Source organism: Miniopterus natalensis, chromosome 2 (genome assembly GCF_054644295.1).
Source record: "Miniopterus natalensis isolate mMinNat1 chromosome 2, mMinNat1.hap1, whole genome shotgun sequence".
NCBI classification, from domain to species: Eukaryota; Metazoa; Chordata; class Mammalia; order Chiroptera; family Miniopteridae; genus Miniopterus; species Miniopterus natalensis.
Window position 1 is genome coordinate 20959518 of NC_142082.1, and position 17917 is coordinate 20977434.

The window sequence follows — 17917 nt, forward strand, 5'->3', positions numbered from 1 at the left end:
AGGCTGATTAATCTCATTCTCTTAATGAGCTTCAGGCTGTAGAAACTAAACCAGGTAGGGGAGAGATTTTCCAGCAGGGTGGGGCAATTACTTTTCTCTACCAGGCAAAAGCAGCAAAATGTCTGCCTGAGAAAGATGTCCTCTGCAGTATGGGGGAATGACTGGGCACAGGAATCAAGATGGGTGCCTTCTGATGTCAACCTCCAGAGCCTACAACCCCAGATTCTCCTCACACAGCTCCAGTCCACTCTGCCCTCCTTCTGCTGGAGCCCAAGGTGAGTGGCTGCACACTAAACTTTGTGTGTGTTGACTCTTTAAGAGGGGGCCTGCATTTCTAGCCATCTCTCCCTGGCAGACAGAAACCCTGCTGCTTTTCACAGCCAGATGTTATCTGGGCACCTTTTTCAGTTCTGGTGCTCTGGATTGGGAAGCCCAGCCTGGAATTAGGCCCCAGAGCTCTCAGTGGGAACCCCCACAGCTGAGATATTCCTCTGGACCTTCAGTTGCTGCCTGTGGGAGGCCAGCCAGCCCTCTCGCCCCTCTGTACTTCCTACCAGGCTCTATGCGGTCTCTGCTTTAGGTCACTGGTTATGAGGGTGCACTCCAGCTCACCTTCAGTTGGAATTGATTATTCAGGATGGTTTTTCTATATTTTAGTTGTAATTCCAGTTTGGTCCCGGGAGAGTGTCAGTGTAGCTTCCACTCAGTCTGCCGCCATCTTTAATCTCTTGACTAACCCGTTTTAAATTGGATTCTTACCCTTAGTTCTCTTTTACCTTACCTGTTTTGTTTTCCCCCTGCAATGGTTATTAATATATGATGTGCCATCTATTTTATCTATTTACATATTTTCTGATTCTCCAGTGCAATATAATCTTCACAAGGCCAGGGCTTTTAGTCTCTTTTATTCACTGATGTATCCCCAGTGCCTAGGAAAATGTCTGGCACATAGTTAGCATATAATAAAAATTTGTTGAAATATTGAATTGACACCATGTTACTTTATTTATATTGGATAGGGCCATCAGTTTTCCTTTTCTTACTGTTTTCCTCACATAGGTTCCAACAGAAGCATTGTGTTAGTAAATCTTACATTGATTTCTACCAAAGGTTATAGCACTATTGAACCTGGGAAATTAGCCTGGCCGGCATGGCTCAGAGGTTGAGCACTGACCTATGATCCAGGCGCAGTTCGATTCCTAGTCAGGGCCTATGCCTGGGTTGCAGGAGGCATGCAGGAGGCAGCCAATCAATGACTCTCTCATCATTGATATTTCTATCTATCTCTCCTTCTCCTTTCCTGTCTCTGAAATCAATAAAAATATATTTAATACAATAAAATAAAAAAAAAACCTTGGAAACTATATAATATTCCTTTTTTTCTGTGACAATGTTTGTGAGATATTTAGCATAATTGTGCTGTGGTCAGAGATCAAACTGTATGATTTCAGTAATTTAAAATTTATTCTCATGTTTCACAGCCAAAATACGGTTTCATTTTTGTAAATATTCCATGTACTTTAAAAGAAAGTGTATTCTGCAGTTTTAGTGTAGTATTCTATCTACATTAGGTTGTTAACAAACATACTGTTCAAATCTGTAGATTCTCAGTGCTTGATTTAACAGTTACTGACAGTTCTGTATGTTTCAAATTATTTTACTATAAGTATACATTTCTCTATTTTTATTATTTCAATTTTGACTTTATATATTTAGAAGGTATGTTATTAAGTGAATACAAATTTGGAGGAGTTGTATCTTCTTTGTGAATTGAAACTTAGCATTTTGAAGTGTCCGTTTTTATTGCTAGTCCCGTTTCTTGTCTAATGTCTACATTTTTCGTATTAGGATAGCTTCAAAATCATCCTTTTTGTTTGTGTTGGCATAGTATATCTTTTCCTAGCTCTTCCTTCTTCTTGTGCCCTTAAATTTTAGATGTTTCTTTTTAGCAGAGTATCAGATTTAAAAGAAATTCAGATTCACAAATCTTTGTCCTTTAATTGATGACCTAAATTTATATATTGGGAAATAATTTTACCAAAAATATGGAATTAACTTGGAAGCAGAATGTAAGGTAATAATCCCAGGTATTATTCGGATAAGAGTAGTTAATGTAGTAAAATGGCAAATGCGGGGAGACTATTTCTGAATGTTGCTTTATTCATACTGATGGAGGTTGTGTAGCCTGGAAAAATATTCAGGAAGTTCTGTCAAATAAGAAACCTTTAGTAAGTTTTGTCAATTCCTAAGTAACCACCTTTTTTTCTTTTTCTAGAGTCACTGCTACTACCAAGGATATGTTGAAGGATATCCGGATTCTGTTGTCACACTCAGCACGTGTTCTGGATTGAGGTTATGTATTTTCTACCATTGACATGTGAACATCATAGTTATGCTGTTTGGCCGCATTGAATTTGTTATGTTGATATTAAGTGTGAAGCTGGAAGAAAATTCCCATGTGGAGATTATTCAGTTATACTCTGCTGTTTCTCTAACTTCTCACTTTCCTCACTGACCAGAAAATTTCTAGCTTCCTTCAAGGTTTAGATTTCCTGGTGTCCTTGCTCTATATCTTATTTTTTCTTAACTACAGAAATGACACTTAAACGTGCTTGATTATAGCAAGTCTGAACAGCAAAAATTAGGGTAGCTTATTTTTTCAGCAAATAGAATATTTTGATACTTTCCATGTGTCTGGAGGTATAAAGAGAAATAAAAAGTAATAAAGCATACTTTTCTCAGGGAAAATCATCTTCAGAGAGAGGAAGTCAGTTCTGTATAAGCAAATAATTATTAATATAGTACTCATTTTTCAAATAATATCAGTATCTGAAATTTCCATTACGTCAGGGAATTCTTCACTCTCAATTTGTAGCATAGGATCCTTGTTTCACAAAAAAATGTTCCTCAGTGCTTTTACATGGTACCCTGAAATTTGTTTTTATGGAGTAGTCACTTGAGCTGTGACCTGTATTCAGGGAGGAAGAGTTGCAAAAGTTGTTTTACTGTTTGAGATCTTGCCTTAAATTTCTTATTCAGACTCTGTGGATAAACAAAATAAACACCTTTTCATAATTATTACTAAATTTTATTCTTATAAATAAAATTGCTCAGTATATAGTCTTTTATTATATAAACTCTGCAGTCATTTTTCTAAAGCATTGCAAACCAGAGAAAAATTCATCAGGATTTCTATATTGCTTTCATTAAGTCACTGACTTGGAGAGCAGGGAACTACTTGATCACTGTAAATGGCGTACCTAGCACTGATTACATAATTTCTGCTACATTTATAACCATAGACAATGAAATGGGAAGTTAATTTTGTGGATTGGGTGAGATCTTTTGACTCTTCAGAGTCATCTCCAAAATATAAAGTATTTGGGTCAAAATATTGAGCACAGTAACGTTCTGTATTTTCTCCTTTTTTCTTGTTTGATTCTGTCAGAGTTTATAAAATTGACTAAAAGCACTTAAATTTTTTATCCTTAATTTTACAGAGGATTACTGCAATTTGAAAATGTTTCTTATGGAATTGAACCTCTGGAAACTGAGCTTGAATTTCAGCATCTTCTTTATAAATTAAAGAATGAAAACAATGAATTTGCAGTTCATACTGAAAATAACCGTGACATAGGGCAAAAACCAATGGACTATAGCATTTTTATAAGTGAAAAAGTTAGTTGCATATGCTTTATTACTACTTTAAGATAGTTACTGCTTTTTAAAATTTATTTTAAAAAATTTATTAACCTCATGTATAGTAGCAAGTATCCTTTGCTTAAGAACATCCTCACCTTTTCTTAAACTTATAATTTTCCTTGATAAGCATTTCCTGCTTGCAACAATCTATCCTTTTAATTTTTATTTTGTTTTGTTACTTAAAACTTTCTAAAAATTTACTAGTGTATATTTCATATAAACTTTAACAATTCAGTTCCTACTTTGTCTCTATATTTCTGTAAGTTATTTAATATAGCCAGTATTTATAAAGGTTGCATTCATAACCAAGGAGTCAGTATTAATTAAATTATACATATAATTAAAATGTCATAAGCAGGATTGTCATGTGTGGCCATGTAAATTGTTCAGTGTACACCCTGTATAACTGCATGTTTTGGTCTTCATAAAAGTAATTGTGAGAAAGAAAAACTTTGTGCCAGGTAAAAGTGGCATAAATAGGCATAGTTAATTGAAGAATTATATGTTAGCTGTTTACAGTACATGTTCTCATTTTTTTGTCAGTTTTTATTAAAAAAACCCTCAGAGTTTAGCTGGGCATGTAAAAAAAGGCTCTGTTTCTCAACTTCCCTTGCATTTAGGTATGGCCATGTGATAAAGTTAGGGCTAATGACATAAAAGCAGATGTAGTATACGTTATGTCTGGATTGAATTCTAAAGGAAGGGGGCTTATACTCTTCTCTTTTTCCCTATTCTCCTGGTCACATCGTGCACATGTTGACACATAGTCCACTAGGACAAGGATGATACCATGTATGACAGAGCATTAAGGTGGAATGAGCCTTGCTCCTGAAGAATTTACAAGACTAAATCACCATTTTCAGACTTTCATGTGAGAGAGAAATAAACTCCAATATTGCTTTACCCACTATTATTTTTTGTGTATCTGTCATAGCTTCTAATCCTATGTCCAGAATAATACAGGACTCAAATATACAGTGAAAGGCAGGTGCAGCACCAAATTATTCAGTGCTATCACATGTATGTATATAATTTAAAATGAAGTTTTATTAATTAAATACTAAATTTTCTCTTTCCTTCTGAGAACTTAGGAGGATGATTTACAATAGCTTAAATTACCCACTATGGTGGACAGTGTTAGTGCTCTTCCAGATTCCCTCAGATCCCTTTTTACCATATTTTTGTGGATAGAGGCAGGGAGGGTGGGACACTTTGTCTTTGTTTATGCTTTTGCTTTTAACATCTAGAATCTCTAACTTTAAAACTATGTTTACACTTAAAATTTATTTTATTTCAGTTGTATTGACATATAATTGGCATATTATAATTGGTGTGTTAGTTTAAAGCATACAACATAATGATTTGACATATGCATATGTTATGAAATGATCACCACAATAAGTCTAGTTAACATTCATCACCACACATAGCTCAACATCACTAATCATCAGAGAAATGTAAATCAAAACCACAATGAGATAGGACCTCACACCTGTTAGACTGGCTGTTATAAAAAAGACAAGCCTTGGTGGGAATGTAAATTGGTACAGCTGCAATGGAAAACAGTATGGATCCAGGTTAGTCAGAAAATTAAAAGCAGATCTGTCATATGATTCACCAGTTCTGCCTCTGGGAATATAACCTAGGAAATGAAATCAGTATCTTGAAAGAGATATCTGCACTCCCGTGTTAATTGCAACTTTATTTACAATATCCAAGGTATGGAAACAATCTAAATATCCATTGATAGATGAGAGATAAAGAAAAACACACACGCACACACACAGGAATATCGTTCAGCTTTAAAAATGAAGAAAATCCTAAATCCTATATTTGTGACAAAATGGATGAATGTGGGAGATACTATGCTAAGTGAAATAAGCCAGGCACAGAAAGACAAACACTGTGATCTCACTTATATGTGGAATCTAAATCAGTCAAACTCATAGATACAGAGAGTAGAATGGTAGTTGCCAAGAGGTGGGGACAAGGAAACTTGGGGAAATGTTGGTCAAAAGGTACAAAGTTTCATTATGTAGAAAGAATAAGTTTTGGGGATTTAATATACAGTAATGTGATTATAGTTAAAAATACTGTATTGTAAACGTGAAGTTTGCTAAGAATGTTGATATTACATGTCCTCACCACAAAAAAAGAAAGCAAATGGTAGCTATGTGAGGCAAATATGGTAATTAGCTTTACTGTAGCAATAACTTCATAATGTATACATACATATATAAGCATCAAGTCTTACACCTTAAATATAATTTTGTCAACCATACCTCAATAAAGATGGAAAAAAAATTTAAAGGTTCAGAATAAGCAATTTATGAAAGCTTGTTTTTAAATACTGATGTTTTGTTTTGTAGTTGGAATCAGCTGTTCAAGACTTAATTCCTCTTTATCTAGAAATGCATATTGTGGTGGACAAAGTTTTGGTATGTCTTTTTCTTTACTTTTGAATATTTGGTATGACTATATGATTATCCCTAGCTAGATAGGAACTTAAAGATTCTAATCTTCTTCCTTCTTCATTGAACAGAGGAAACATTTGCAAATTGAAAAACCACATTTTCATAATTATACTAGTTCTATCAGAAGTGTTTTATTAGAAATCTGTACATGGTACTTCATCTCTTTGGGGCCTCTCTCAATCCACAATATTTTTTAATGTGATATTTGTTTTACGTGACATTTTTTAAAAGCTTTTAATTCTTGTTTGCCCTTGAAGTGCAGTATGTAGTCTAGAGAATGTTTTGACCTATAAAATGTTTATTGGCACCAAAGTGGTGATAGTATAGCTATTTATGGGAAATGCTTACATTAATTTCAATATATTTTTTGAGTTTTTATTGGTGCACCTGTTCCAATCTGTTGTTCACCTGGTCTAAATGCACCTCTAGATCCCTGATTCCCATAAAAAATTTGAGGACCTCTGAACTTCAGGACCTTTGGGTTATAACCTAGTTTACACTCAACCAGTTCTGGTTTTGTTTCCCCTATGTTTCAAAGATTTCAGAAAACAGGGATAAAAAATACTTTCCAGGTTTTGTTCTGTTGTTAAACATTGGATTTTCACACCTATGGAATACCACAGAAAATATAAATTATGCTCACTAGCAATTCTATTTGTAGGATTGTAGAGCTTTGTCAGGAAGCCAGAGTTGAAGGTCAAAGCCAGGTGAGGTTTCGAGAAATTTATGATAATATTTGATTTATTAGAGTGTAGGGAAAAGGGCAAAGTGAACATTGAAGAGAAAATTAAGATACTTCCAGTAAAGGAGACTAAATTTCCAAGTAATAGTTTGGATTATGGAAATCATTGTGTTTCAGGATTATGTTACAAGTTTTGAGTTGTTCTGAAAGCTGCTTATCCAAATTGTCAGGTTTACCAGCCATATAATGCTGATTAAACATCCCTTTTCTATGTTCTTTCACATATTCACATATTCTTTAATAAACATTGAGCCAGTATGACAACTGTGTTACTAGATTTTGGGCATCTTTATAAAGAAGAGCAATGATGATATTGTCTTCAGTGACTTCACAATTGTAGCCTGGGGAATTCAGTGTCATGATGGAGGAAGCATATGATACTATAAAAACACTGGTCAGTAATAGAGAGAGACATGGAAAAATACAACTGTAAGCTGATTTATTATAAGAACATGCCAGTAGGTGTTTTAAAATGTAGGTTTTACCCTGGCCAGGTGGCTTGGTTGGCTGGAGCCTCGTCCCATACACCAAAAGGTTGCGGGTTCTATTCCCGGTCAGGTCACATACCTAGGTTGTAGTTTCAATCCCAGGTTGGGGAGCATATGGAAGGGAACTAATCACTGTTTTTCTTTCACATCTATATTTCTCACTGTCTCTCCCTCCTCCTTCCTCTTTCTCTAAAAACCTCCACAAAAACCAATAAACATATCTTCTGGTGAGGATAATAAAAAGGTTTCATTATTATTCAGGTATGATGAGGCCAACAGATCAGGAGATGGTTGCTATTGGAAAGATGTATGGGAACCTTGATTGTGGTCTCTTTCGGTAGCAACTGGCGAGGGAAGGTAAACAAGTTTAGGATTGGCTAGTTTGAATAACTTTAGTGGGTTCTGGGTGTAGGGGTTGTCTCTAGTTGTATGGTACCTGAGCCTGTGTGCTTAGGGCAGGGGAATAATGGAGTATAAGAATCTGATAAAAGTTTGAAGTCTGGATTGGTTTATTTGGGTAATGGGGGAAGGTGGGGCCAAGAAAGACTTTGTGTGAAACCTTTCTTAGCAAGGGCATATAAATATGAGAGAAGGTTCTTTTCAGAAAACTGCAAGAAGTTTAGTATGATTAATACAAAGCATTGAAGAAGGGAAATGGAAAGAGATGAATTGATGAATTAACATAATACTTCAGTTTTATTCTAAAGGTAATGGAGAGTCATTAGAAGATTTTAAGCAGGGGGTTACATTTTCAGGCTTTCATTTTAGAATCACCATTTTTTTTTTTTAAATATATCTTTATTGATTTCAGAGTCAGGAAAGGAGAGGGAGAGAGAGAGACAGAAACATCAATGATGAGTCAGTCATTGATTGAGCCCACAACCCGGGCATGTGCCCCGACCGGGAATCGAACCCCGATTGCCTGGATCCTAGATCGACGCTCAACCGCTGAGCCACGCCCGGCCGGGCTAGAATCACCATTTTTTTATTGTTGACACTATTACAGATATTCCCCATTTCCCCCCTTCTCTTTTCCCGCCTCCACCCCCCACCAAGGCCTTCGGCCCATTATTGTCTGTGTCCATGGGCTATGCATATATGCATATGTGCACTTTGCTTAATCTTTTCCAGTCCCCCTGCCCCCATGCCTCTGTCTTCTGAGATCTGTGAGTCTGTTCCCTGTATCATGTCTCTGGTCTTATTTTGTTCATCATCATCTTTTGTTCATTTAGATTCCACATGTAAGTGAGATCTTGTGATACTTGCTTTTCTCTGGCTTATTTTTCTTAGCATAATACTCTCCAGGTCCCTCCATGCGCTCTCAAAGGGTAAGCATTCCTTCTTTTTACAGCTGCATAGTATTCCATGGCATAAATGTACCACATCTTTTTTATCCATTCATCTACTGATGGGCGCTTGGGCTGTTTCTAGATCTTGGCTATTATAAATGCTGCTGCTATGAACATAGGAATGCATATATTCTTTCTGGTTACTGTTTCAGAAGAATCATCATTTTTAAAAAAAGAGTGTAGTGACCAGATTGCTGGTGAGAAAATTGGTGAGATTATTTCAACAATTAAGTTGAACATTTATAAATTAGTAATATTAGGAATAGAAAGAAAAGGACAATTATAAAAGTTACTGATGAGGGTGAATTAGAAGAGCTTGTAAATTGGTTAGATTTATTCATTCACTTAAAACATTTATCAAGTATGCTAGTTACTGTTCTATTTATTGGATATGTAGCAGTGATCAAAAGAGAAAATGTTCTCTCATGGACTCTGTAGTACAATAAATGTGGAAGGTCATAGGTGATAATACCAATTACTGTAGTAGTGGAAACGTAAGTAGGGGAAGATTTTTTGAGGAAGGATGAATTTAGTTTGCATATGTTTAATTTGAGGGTCATGTGGAACATCAAAGGGATAGTGTATTTCAGAGTTATGATTTATAGATATGGGATTTGACATTGGCACTTTCATACAACCTATTCAGATTTCAACAATTATATATACACTCATTTTTGTGTGTGTAGTTTTATGTGATAGTATCACAAATGTAGCCTTGCATAACCACCACCACCACCACAGTCAAGACACTCAACAATCCCATGACTGCAATGACTGCAGGACTCCCTTATGTTTTCCTTTTATAGTAACACCCATTTCTCCCCTCTTCCTACATTTACTAAGCCCTGGCAATCACTAATCTGTTCTCTCTTTCTGTGATTTCAGCAATATCGCATAAATGTTATCATGCAGTATGTATCCTTTTGAGATTTCTTTTTTACTCAGCATAATTTTCTTGAGGTTTATCTAAGTTCTTCCATGTATCAAAAATTCAGTTCTTTGTTATCACTAAGTAGTATTCTATGGTATGAATACACCACAGTTTGTTTAATCAGTTAACCATCGAAAGATATATGAGTTGTTTCTAGTTCTTGACTTTTATGTACACACTTCTATGAGCACATATATAAGATTTTTTTGGGTGTGTGAATATCAGTTTTTATTTCTTTGGGATAAATGCCCAGGAGTACAATAGGTGGGTCATGTGTTACGTCCATTATTTGTTTTGAAAGACACTCACAAACTACTTTCCAGAGTGGCTGTATGATTTTACATTCCCACCAGCATGTGTGAGTGATCCAATTTACATCCATTTTAAAAATTCGTTTCTGACTTATTTTTAACTGTTCTAACACTGAAGCAGCCTCAAACCTCTGAGAATAGAGAGTAAATCTTAAACATGTTGCATAACAAATTTGTATTTAAATTTAAAATTAATTTTCTTTTTCAGTATGATTACTTGGGCTCTGATAGCATGATAGTAACAAATAAAGTCATCGAAATTATTAGCCTTATAAATTCGGTAAGTATTTTCCCTTTCATACTAGTTAGAAAAATTCATACTAGTTTTGAAAATATAATTTAACTTGATGTGGCATTTCTGAATAATTAAGTCATCTACCTAAACTTGGTGTAGATTTTTCAAAACATTGAATTAATTTCTGAGTCATTAAAAATAACACAAAAATGATTTTTTCATATATTATTTCTTTTGTTTTTAGGTATTTGCCCAATTTAAAGTTACTATTGTGTTGTCATCATTGGAGTTGTGGTCAGATAAAAATAAGATTTCTACAGTCGGTAAGGCAGATGAATTATTGCAAAGATTTTCAGAGTGGAAAAAATCGTATCTTACCCTAAGGCCTCATGATATTGCATATCTATTCATGTAAGAATAATGTTTCATAGAAAAATAATGTATTGTTAGAAAACAAAGATCTGAGATAATTATGTAGCCTTATTTAGGGAATTGTTATTCATTTTTGACTATTTCAAAGGGAAAGGGGAAGGGAGGATAGAAGAAAAAGTTTTCCAGAAAGCAAAAGCTAGAGCAGATCATCACCAGTTGACTGGCCTTACAAGAATGTTAAAGGGACATCTTTAGCTGAAACAAAAGGGTGCTAATTAATAACTGGAAAACATATGAGAGTATAAATCTCACTGGTCTATATATATCCTGACTTAATCTAATATAAAGATGGGAGCAGTGTTAATCACTTATAAAGCTACTTATGAAGGTTAAAATATAAAAGTATTAAAAGTAATTATAGTTACAACAATTTGTTAAGGGGTGTGCAAGATAAAAAAATACATTAATTGTGACACAAAAAACGTAAAGTATGAAGGTGGAGCTAGTAAAAATGTAGTCTCATAATATGTACAAACTGAAGCTGTTTTCATCTTAAAATAGACTGTTACAAATGTAAGTTGTTTTATGTAAGCCTCATGGTAACCACAAAGCCAAAACCTATAATATATACGCAAAGGATATGACAAAAGGAATCTAAGCGTACTGTTACAAAAAAATCATAAAATCTCAAAGAAAGAGAGTAAGAGAAGAAATGAATAAAGGAATAACAAAACAGCTCAAAAACAATAAGTAAAATGGCAATAAGTACGTAGAGTAGTTAAATGTATAAAAATCAAGACCCACATATATGCAGCCTACAAGAGACTCACTTAAGATGTAAGGATGCACACCAACTTAGTATGAAGGGATGGAATAACATTTTCCATGAAAATGGAAACTGAAAGAAATCTGGGGTAACTATACTTATATCAGACAAAATTGACTTTAAGGCAAAGAATGTAGTAAGAGACAAAGAAGGTCATTATATCATGGTAAAGGGTCAATTCAAATACACATATGCTTTTTATTTCTTATTCTTGCCTAATTGCTCTCGCTAGGACTTCTAATACTATGTAAATAACCATGGTGAGAGTGGACATCCTACTCTTGTTCCTGATCTCAGAGGAAAAACTTTCAGTTTCAGTTTTTCACTTTTAAATATATCATCTGTTGACTTGTCGTATATGGCTTATATTATGTTGATGTATATTCCCTCTGTACCTACTGGGTTGAAAATGATCATAATAGATGTTGAATTTTCTCTAATTCTTTTACTGCATATGTTGAGATGATCGTATTATGTGTATTCTTAATTTTATTCATATATATTATCACTTTGTTGTTTTCAGATGTTGAACCATCCTTGCATCTCTGGAATAAGCCTCCTTGATCATGGTGTATGATCCTTTTGATGTACTACTAAATTCAATTTGCTAATATTTTGTTGAGGATTTTTGCAGTTATGTTCATCAGGGACACTGTCCTATTATTTTTTTTATAGTGTTCTTGTCTAGTTTTGATATCAGGGTAATGCAGACCTCATAAAATAAGTTTGGAAGTGTTCCCTCCTTTTCTTTTTTTCAAATAGTTTGAGAACAGTTGATTTTCATTCTTCATTAATGTTTGGTAGAATCCACTTATGATGCCTTTTGGTCCTGGGCTATTGCTTTTTGGGCGTTTTTTGATTGCTTCAAATTGTTCATATTTTCTGTTTCTTCTTGGTTCAGCCTTGGAAGCTTATATGTTTCTATAAAGTTATTCATTTCTCCTAGGTTGTCCAACTTGTTGGCATACAATTATTCGTGGTCGTCTTTAACGATCCTTTGTATTTCTGTGATGTTGGTTGAAATATCTCCTTTTTCATTTCTGATTTTATTTATTTGTGCTCTCTCCCTTTTTTTGATTTGCCTGGCTAGAGTTTTGTAAATTTTATTTATCCTTTCAGAGAGCCAGCTTTTAGTTTCATTGATTGTTTTCAAATTTTTTGGTCTCTTTCATTTATTTCCACTCTGATCTTTATTATTTCCTTTATTCTACTTACTTTGGTGTTTGTTTGTCCTTCTTTACCTAGTTCGTTTAGTTGAAAAGTTAGATTGTTTATTTGGAATTTTTCTTCTTTCTTGTGTTAGTCCTGTATAGCTGTGAGCTTTCCTCTTAGAACTGCTTTTGCTGCATTCCACACATTTTGGAAAGTTGTGTTCTCATTGTCATTTGTCTCAAGGTGGTTTTTGATTTTCTGTTTGATTTCTTCTCTGATACATTGATTGTTTAGTAGGATGTTGTTTATTCTCCATGTATTTGTGTTTTTTTCAGTTTTCTTACTATAGTGGATTTCTAGTTTCCTCTGTTGTGCTTAGAAAAAATGCTTGATATAATTTCAGTCTTTTTGAATTTATTGAGGCTTGTTCTATGGCCTAATATATGGTCTATCCGGGAGAATGTTTCATATGCACTTGTGAAAAATGTGTATTCTGTTGTTTTGGGCTGAAACCATCTATAAATGTCTGTTAAATTAACCTGGTCTAATGAGATATTTAAGGCCATTATTTCCTTTAAAAATATTTTTAAATTGATTTTTAGAGAGGAAAGGAGAGGGAGAGAGAAACATCAATGTGAGGGTGGTACATTGATTGGCTGCCTCCTGCATGCCCCCTACTGGTGATCAATCCCGCAGACTGGGCATATGTCCTGGCTGGGAATTGAACTGGCATCCTTTTGGTGCATGGAACAATACCCAACCAACTGAGCCAAACCAGCCAGCCCTTCTTATTAATTTTTGGCCTGGATGCTTTTGTTATCCTTTGAGGTAAATGGGGTATTAAAGTCCCATACTATTATTGTGTTACTATTAATTTCTACCTTTACGTTAATTAATACATGCTTCATGTACTTAGGTGAACCTATGCTGGGTGCCTAGGTATTTATAATTGTTACATTCTGTTTTTGATTGACCCTTTATTATTATCTAATGACCTTCACTCTTTCCTTTTACATTGTTTGTTTTAAAGCCTGTTTTGTCTGATAAAAGTTTTGCCAGAACAGCTTTCTTTTTATTTCTATTTGCATGGAATACCTCTTTACATTTCTTCACTTTCAGTCTATGTGTGTGTGTGTTTTTTTTTTTTTTGTGTGTGTTTTTTTTGAATCAGTTCAACCACTCTATGTCTTTTGATTTAAGTATTTACTCTATCTGATATTTTAAGTAATTGTTGGTAGGTATGTGCTTATTGTTCTTTTATTTCATTTTTGTCGTTTTTGTGGTTTTTCTCCATTCCTTTCCTCTCTTGATCTCTTTCCTTTGGATTACTGGTATTTTTTTTAGTGTTTGTTTGGTTTCCTTTCTCTTTATTTTTTGGGTATATTTGCAGGTTTTTGGTTTCTGGTTTCCACAAGTTCATATATATACGTCTATAGCAGTCTGTTTTAAGCTGGTAGGCATTTAAGTTCAAACACATTCTAAAAGCACTACATTTTTGCCTCCTCCTTTATGCTTTATATTTTTGATGTTATATTTTATATCTTTTTATTTTATATATCCCTTATTTATCATAGTTATAGTTAATTTTGCTACTATGTCTTTTAACCTTCATATTTACTCTTTAACTGGTTGATTCACTGTGCTTATTGTATATTTGTCTTTACTCATAATATTTTTTTCTTTTCTGCATTTTCTTAGGTCTGGTTATGATCTTTTCTGCATAAAGAAGACACTTTAATATTTCTTATAAACCCAGTTTAGTGGTGGTGAAATTCATTTGTTTTTGTTTGTTTGAGAAACTCTTTATCTCTCCTTCAGTACAGAATAGTAACCTTGCTGGGTATAATATTTTAGATTTAATTTCCTTTATTTCAGCACTTTAAATATTTCCCTTCACTTTCTTTTGGCCTATAGAGTTGCTGAGAAATCAGCTGATAACATTATGGGGTTGCTGTTGTATATGACTTGTTTCCCTCTTGCTGCCATCAATATTTCCTTTTTATCATTAACTTTTGAAATTTTAATTTTAATATGTCTTGATGTGGGCCTCTTTGGATTCATTTTTTGGAACCCTTTGGGCTTCCTGGACCTGAATGTTTGTTTCCTTCCCCAGATTAGGTAAGTTTTCAGCATTATTTCTTCAAATATACTTTCTGCTTTTTTTCCTGTCTCTTCTTCTTCTGGAATCCCTCTAATGTGAATGTTAGATTACTTGATATTGTCTTAGGGGTCCCTTATATTATTTCAATTAAAAAAAATTTTTTTATCGCCCTGCCGGGGTGTTTCAGTTGGTAGGAGCATCATCCCATACACCAGAAGGTTGTGGATTAGATTCCCAGTAAGGGCACATACCTAGGTTTTGGGTTTAATCACCTGTCTGGGTGTGTACGAGAGGCAACAATCAGTGTTTCTCTTTCACATCGATGTTTCTCTTCCTCCCTCCTTCTTCTTCTCTCTAAAATAAATAAAAACATCCTCTGGTGAGGATTAAATTTTTTTTCTTTAAAAAATAAAAAATTCTTTTTGTTTTGCTTTGTGGATTGGGTAATTTCTACTATTCTGTCATTCACGTTGCTAATGTTTTCTTCTCTATTACTCTGTCGATTACTTTTAAAGTACTTTTTGTTTCTGTAATTCTTTTTTGTTGATTGTTTATTTTCTAACTCTTTGTTGATGTTCTCTCTGAGTTTTTCTGTGCTGCTCTTAAGTTTGTTGAACATCCTTATGACCCTTCCTTTGAATTCTTTATCTGGCCAACTACTTATCTCTGTTTCATTAGAGCATTACTCTAGGGTTTTTTCTTGGTTCTTCAGTTGGAGCATAGTCCTCTGTCCCTCCATGTTGTTTGATTTTTTGTGTTTGCTCCTTTGAGTTAAATGAAATATAGCTCTCTCTCCCAATCTTGAAAAAGTGTCCTTGGGTCAAAGTGTCCTGAGTAGACTATGCTGGCTGGTTTTGGCAGACCAGTTTGAATCAGGGTAGGTGCATGTGGTGCCTGGTATGCTGCCTGACCACAAGGAGCAGGTTGTGGACGGTGCAGCCTGGTGTACATATGTGTGCAGAAGCTCCCTGTTCTGGCTGTCCACAGAATTGGGTAGGGCAGCCTGATTTGTGCCAGGTGTGGTTGCAATGTATGTGCATGGCATGCCCTGCTGCTTTAATGTCTGTTGCCCAAACAGGGTTTGTGTATGACTGCTCTGTGTGTGTGGGCCACTGGACCCTCCTAGGGCAGCCCTGTGTGCAAACACTGCTGTGCCTTGCAAGTTCCAGACTTTCACTGAACGTGGAAGAACTATTTGTACCTGCAGCCCAGTGGGTGTGCACAGCAGCACCCTGATATACCCAGTGGATCATTTTCTGGGTGAAAGGGCCTTGTGCATGCATGTTACAGCTCCTGCCTATTCTTTTTGGAGCTAGCTCCGTGAGGGGTGGCTGGGTATGTGTTACAGTGGCTCTGTAGATTGGCCAGAATATCTGGATAGAGCTCCAGCCCAGTATCCAAGTGCAGGGGAAATGTAAACTATGGCACTCACTGGTTTCTTTAGTTTTGGAGAGTTTCCTCAGCTCCCGGAGTGCTCTTGTGGTTCCCCAGCCTTCTCTATGTGGTGTCTCTCTCTTGTTTGTTGTGTAAAAGCTGTTCACTTGTCTCTCAGGAGAAATTGCTCTAAATATTGGTGCACGTTTAATGTGTTCTTGGGAGGACATGAGCTCAGTGACCACCTATAGTACCATTTTGGACCCACCTTACATCACATTTTCTTTACCAATTCATCTGTCAATGGACACTTAAGAAGTAGGCTCTTGAGCAGCATCCTGCATGGCTCAGGGCACTCACTATACTGTCACTTTCTTCTGTGGGAGAAATCGTGGCTGAGGGCATCTCTCTTAGCACGAAACTGTGCTGCTTTTGGGGAATTGTGACATGGCTAAAAGGAAACTGTTTTTACCTTCTTCAATACATCTGTTTCTGTATTTTTTGTTGTTGTTGTTCCAGTGGGGCACTGTGACCTTTCCTCTGGACCCTTGAACTCTCACAAAATTATTCTCATCTGTGGGTGGTTGTCACAATCATTGTTTCTGTGGGGAGATGGTGGCCGAAAACTCCTATTCTGCCATCTTGCTTATGTCATTCCACTAAAGAACATAATAAACTGATGAACAAAATCAATTAAAAATGAATTCAGTAAAATAGAAGCATGTAACAGATTGACGAATCTCAGAGGGAAGGTGGGGGTAGGGGGTAGGTAGGGAGAGATTAAGCAAAGAATTTGTATGCATATATTGCATAACCCAAGGACACAGATGATAGTGTGGTGAACGCCTGGGGTGGGGAGTGGGTATGGTGTGGAGGGGGTCAATGGGGGAAAAAGGGACATCTGTAATATTTTCAACAATAAAGATACATTTTAAAAAAGATTAATGCTAATACATTATCTTTTCTTGCTTGTAGTTTATGGGGGAAAAAAGATTCATGGGGGTGGTTTCGGGAGTGATTCAAAGGAATGCATAAAAGTCAAATTAAAGAAGTGGAAATTAGCTTGGCCAGCATGGCTCAGTGGTTGAGCATCAACCTATGATCCAGGAGATTGCAGTTCTGTTCCACATCAGGGCACATACTGGGGGTGCAGGCTGGATCCTCAGCAGGGGGCTTGCAGGAGGTAGCTGATCTATGACTCTTCCTCATTGATGTTTCTATCTCTGTCTCTCCCTTCCTCTCTTCGAAATCAATAAAATATATTTTTTAAAAGTGGTAATTAATTTAGAAGTGGGAAGACAGAGTTAGGTACATGTAAATTCAGATAAAAGATGTTGAAAGCATTCCAGGTTATGGAATCACTGAGAATAAAATAATTTGTAGTTATTCTCAAAGAGCATGAATTACTTATAAATTGTATATATACTCATAGTTGGAACTATAGCTCAACCTTTGAAGGAGCATAAAGATAAAAGAAGCATTGAAGATGTAAAACATTAGATACTGACAAGTGATGTGATATGCAGACTGGGTAGTAGGCAGTATTAATAAAAAATAACTATTATTGAGTCCTGCTCATCAAAGCTATGCATAGAGATTTTGGGGGGATTCTTATCTATTGGCAAAACTTTATCTTGGATGAAGAAAGATTGTAAACAATACTTAGACATTGGAGTGTAAAGCCAGAGTTGGGTGTTAGTAACAAATACTTGAAAACAAGTGCTAGAATGGTTAGGTATAAACAGTATTAGAGAGAGAATAAGGCAGCAGTGGGCACACCATGCAATTGTGAAGTAAAGCGCAGTTGACACCAAAGGGCATTTCAAATTGAGAATTGAGTACCAAGGTTTTGTACATACA

General features: G+C 35.4%; 1 protein-coding gene across 1 annotated transcript in view; it reads left to right on the plus strand.

Moving 5' to 3' along the window:
* ADAM32 (ADAM metallopeptidase domain 32) overlaps nucleotides 1-17917 on the plus strand; it is a 119834-nt gene that overhangs the window by 20848 nt on the left and 81069 nt on the right. Inside the window, exons 5-9 of the mRNA XM_087813622.1 lie at nucleotides 2276-2352; nucleotides 3501-3678; nucleotides 6072-6140; nucleotides 10206-10277; nucleotides 10477-10643. Coding sequence (XP_087669748.1) covers nucleotides 2276-2352; nucleotides 3501-3678; nucleotides 6072-6140; nucleotides 10206-10277; nucleotides 10477-10643 — 563 coding nt within the window. The remainder of the gene's footprint in view (nucleotides 1-2275; nucleotides 2353-3500; nucleotides 3679-6071; nucleotides 6141-10205; nucleotides 10278-10476; nucleotides 10644-17917) is intronic.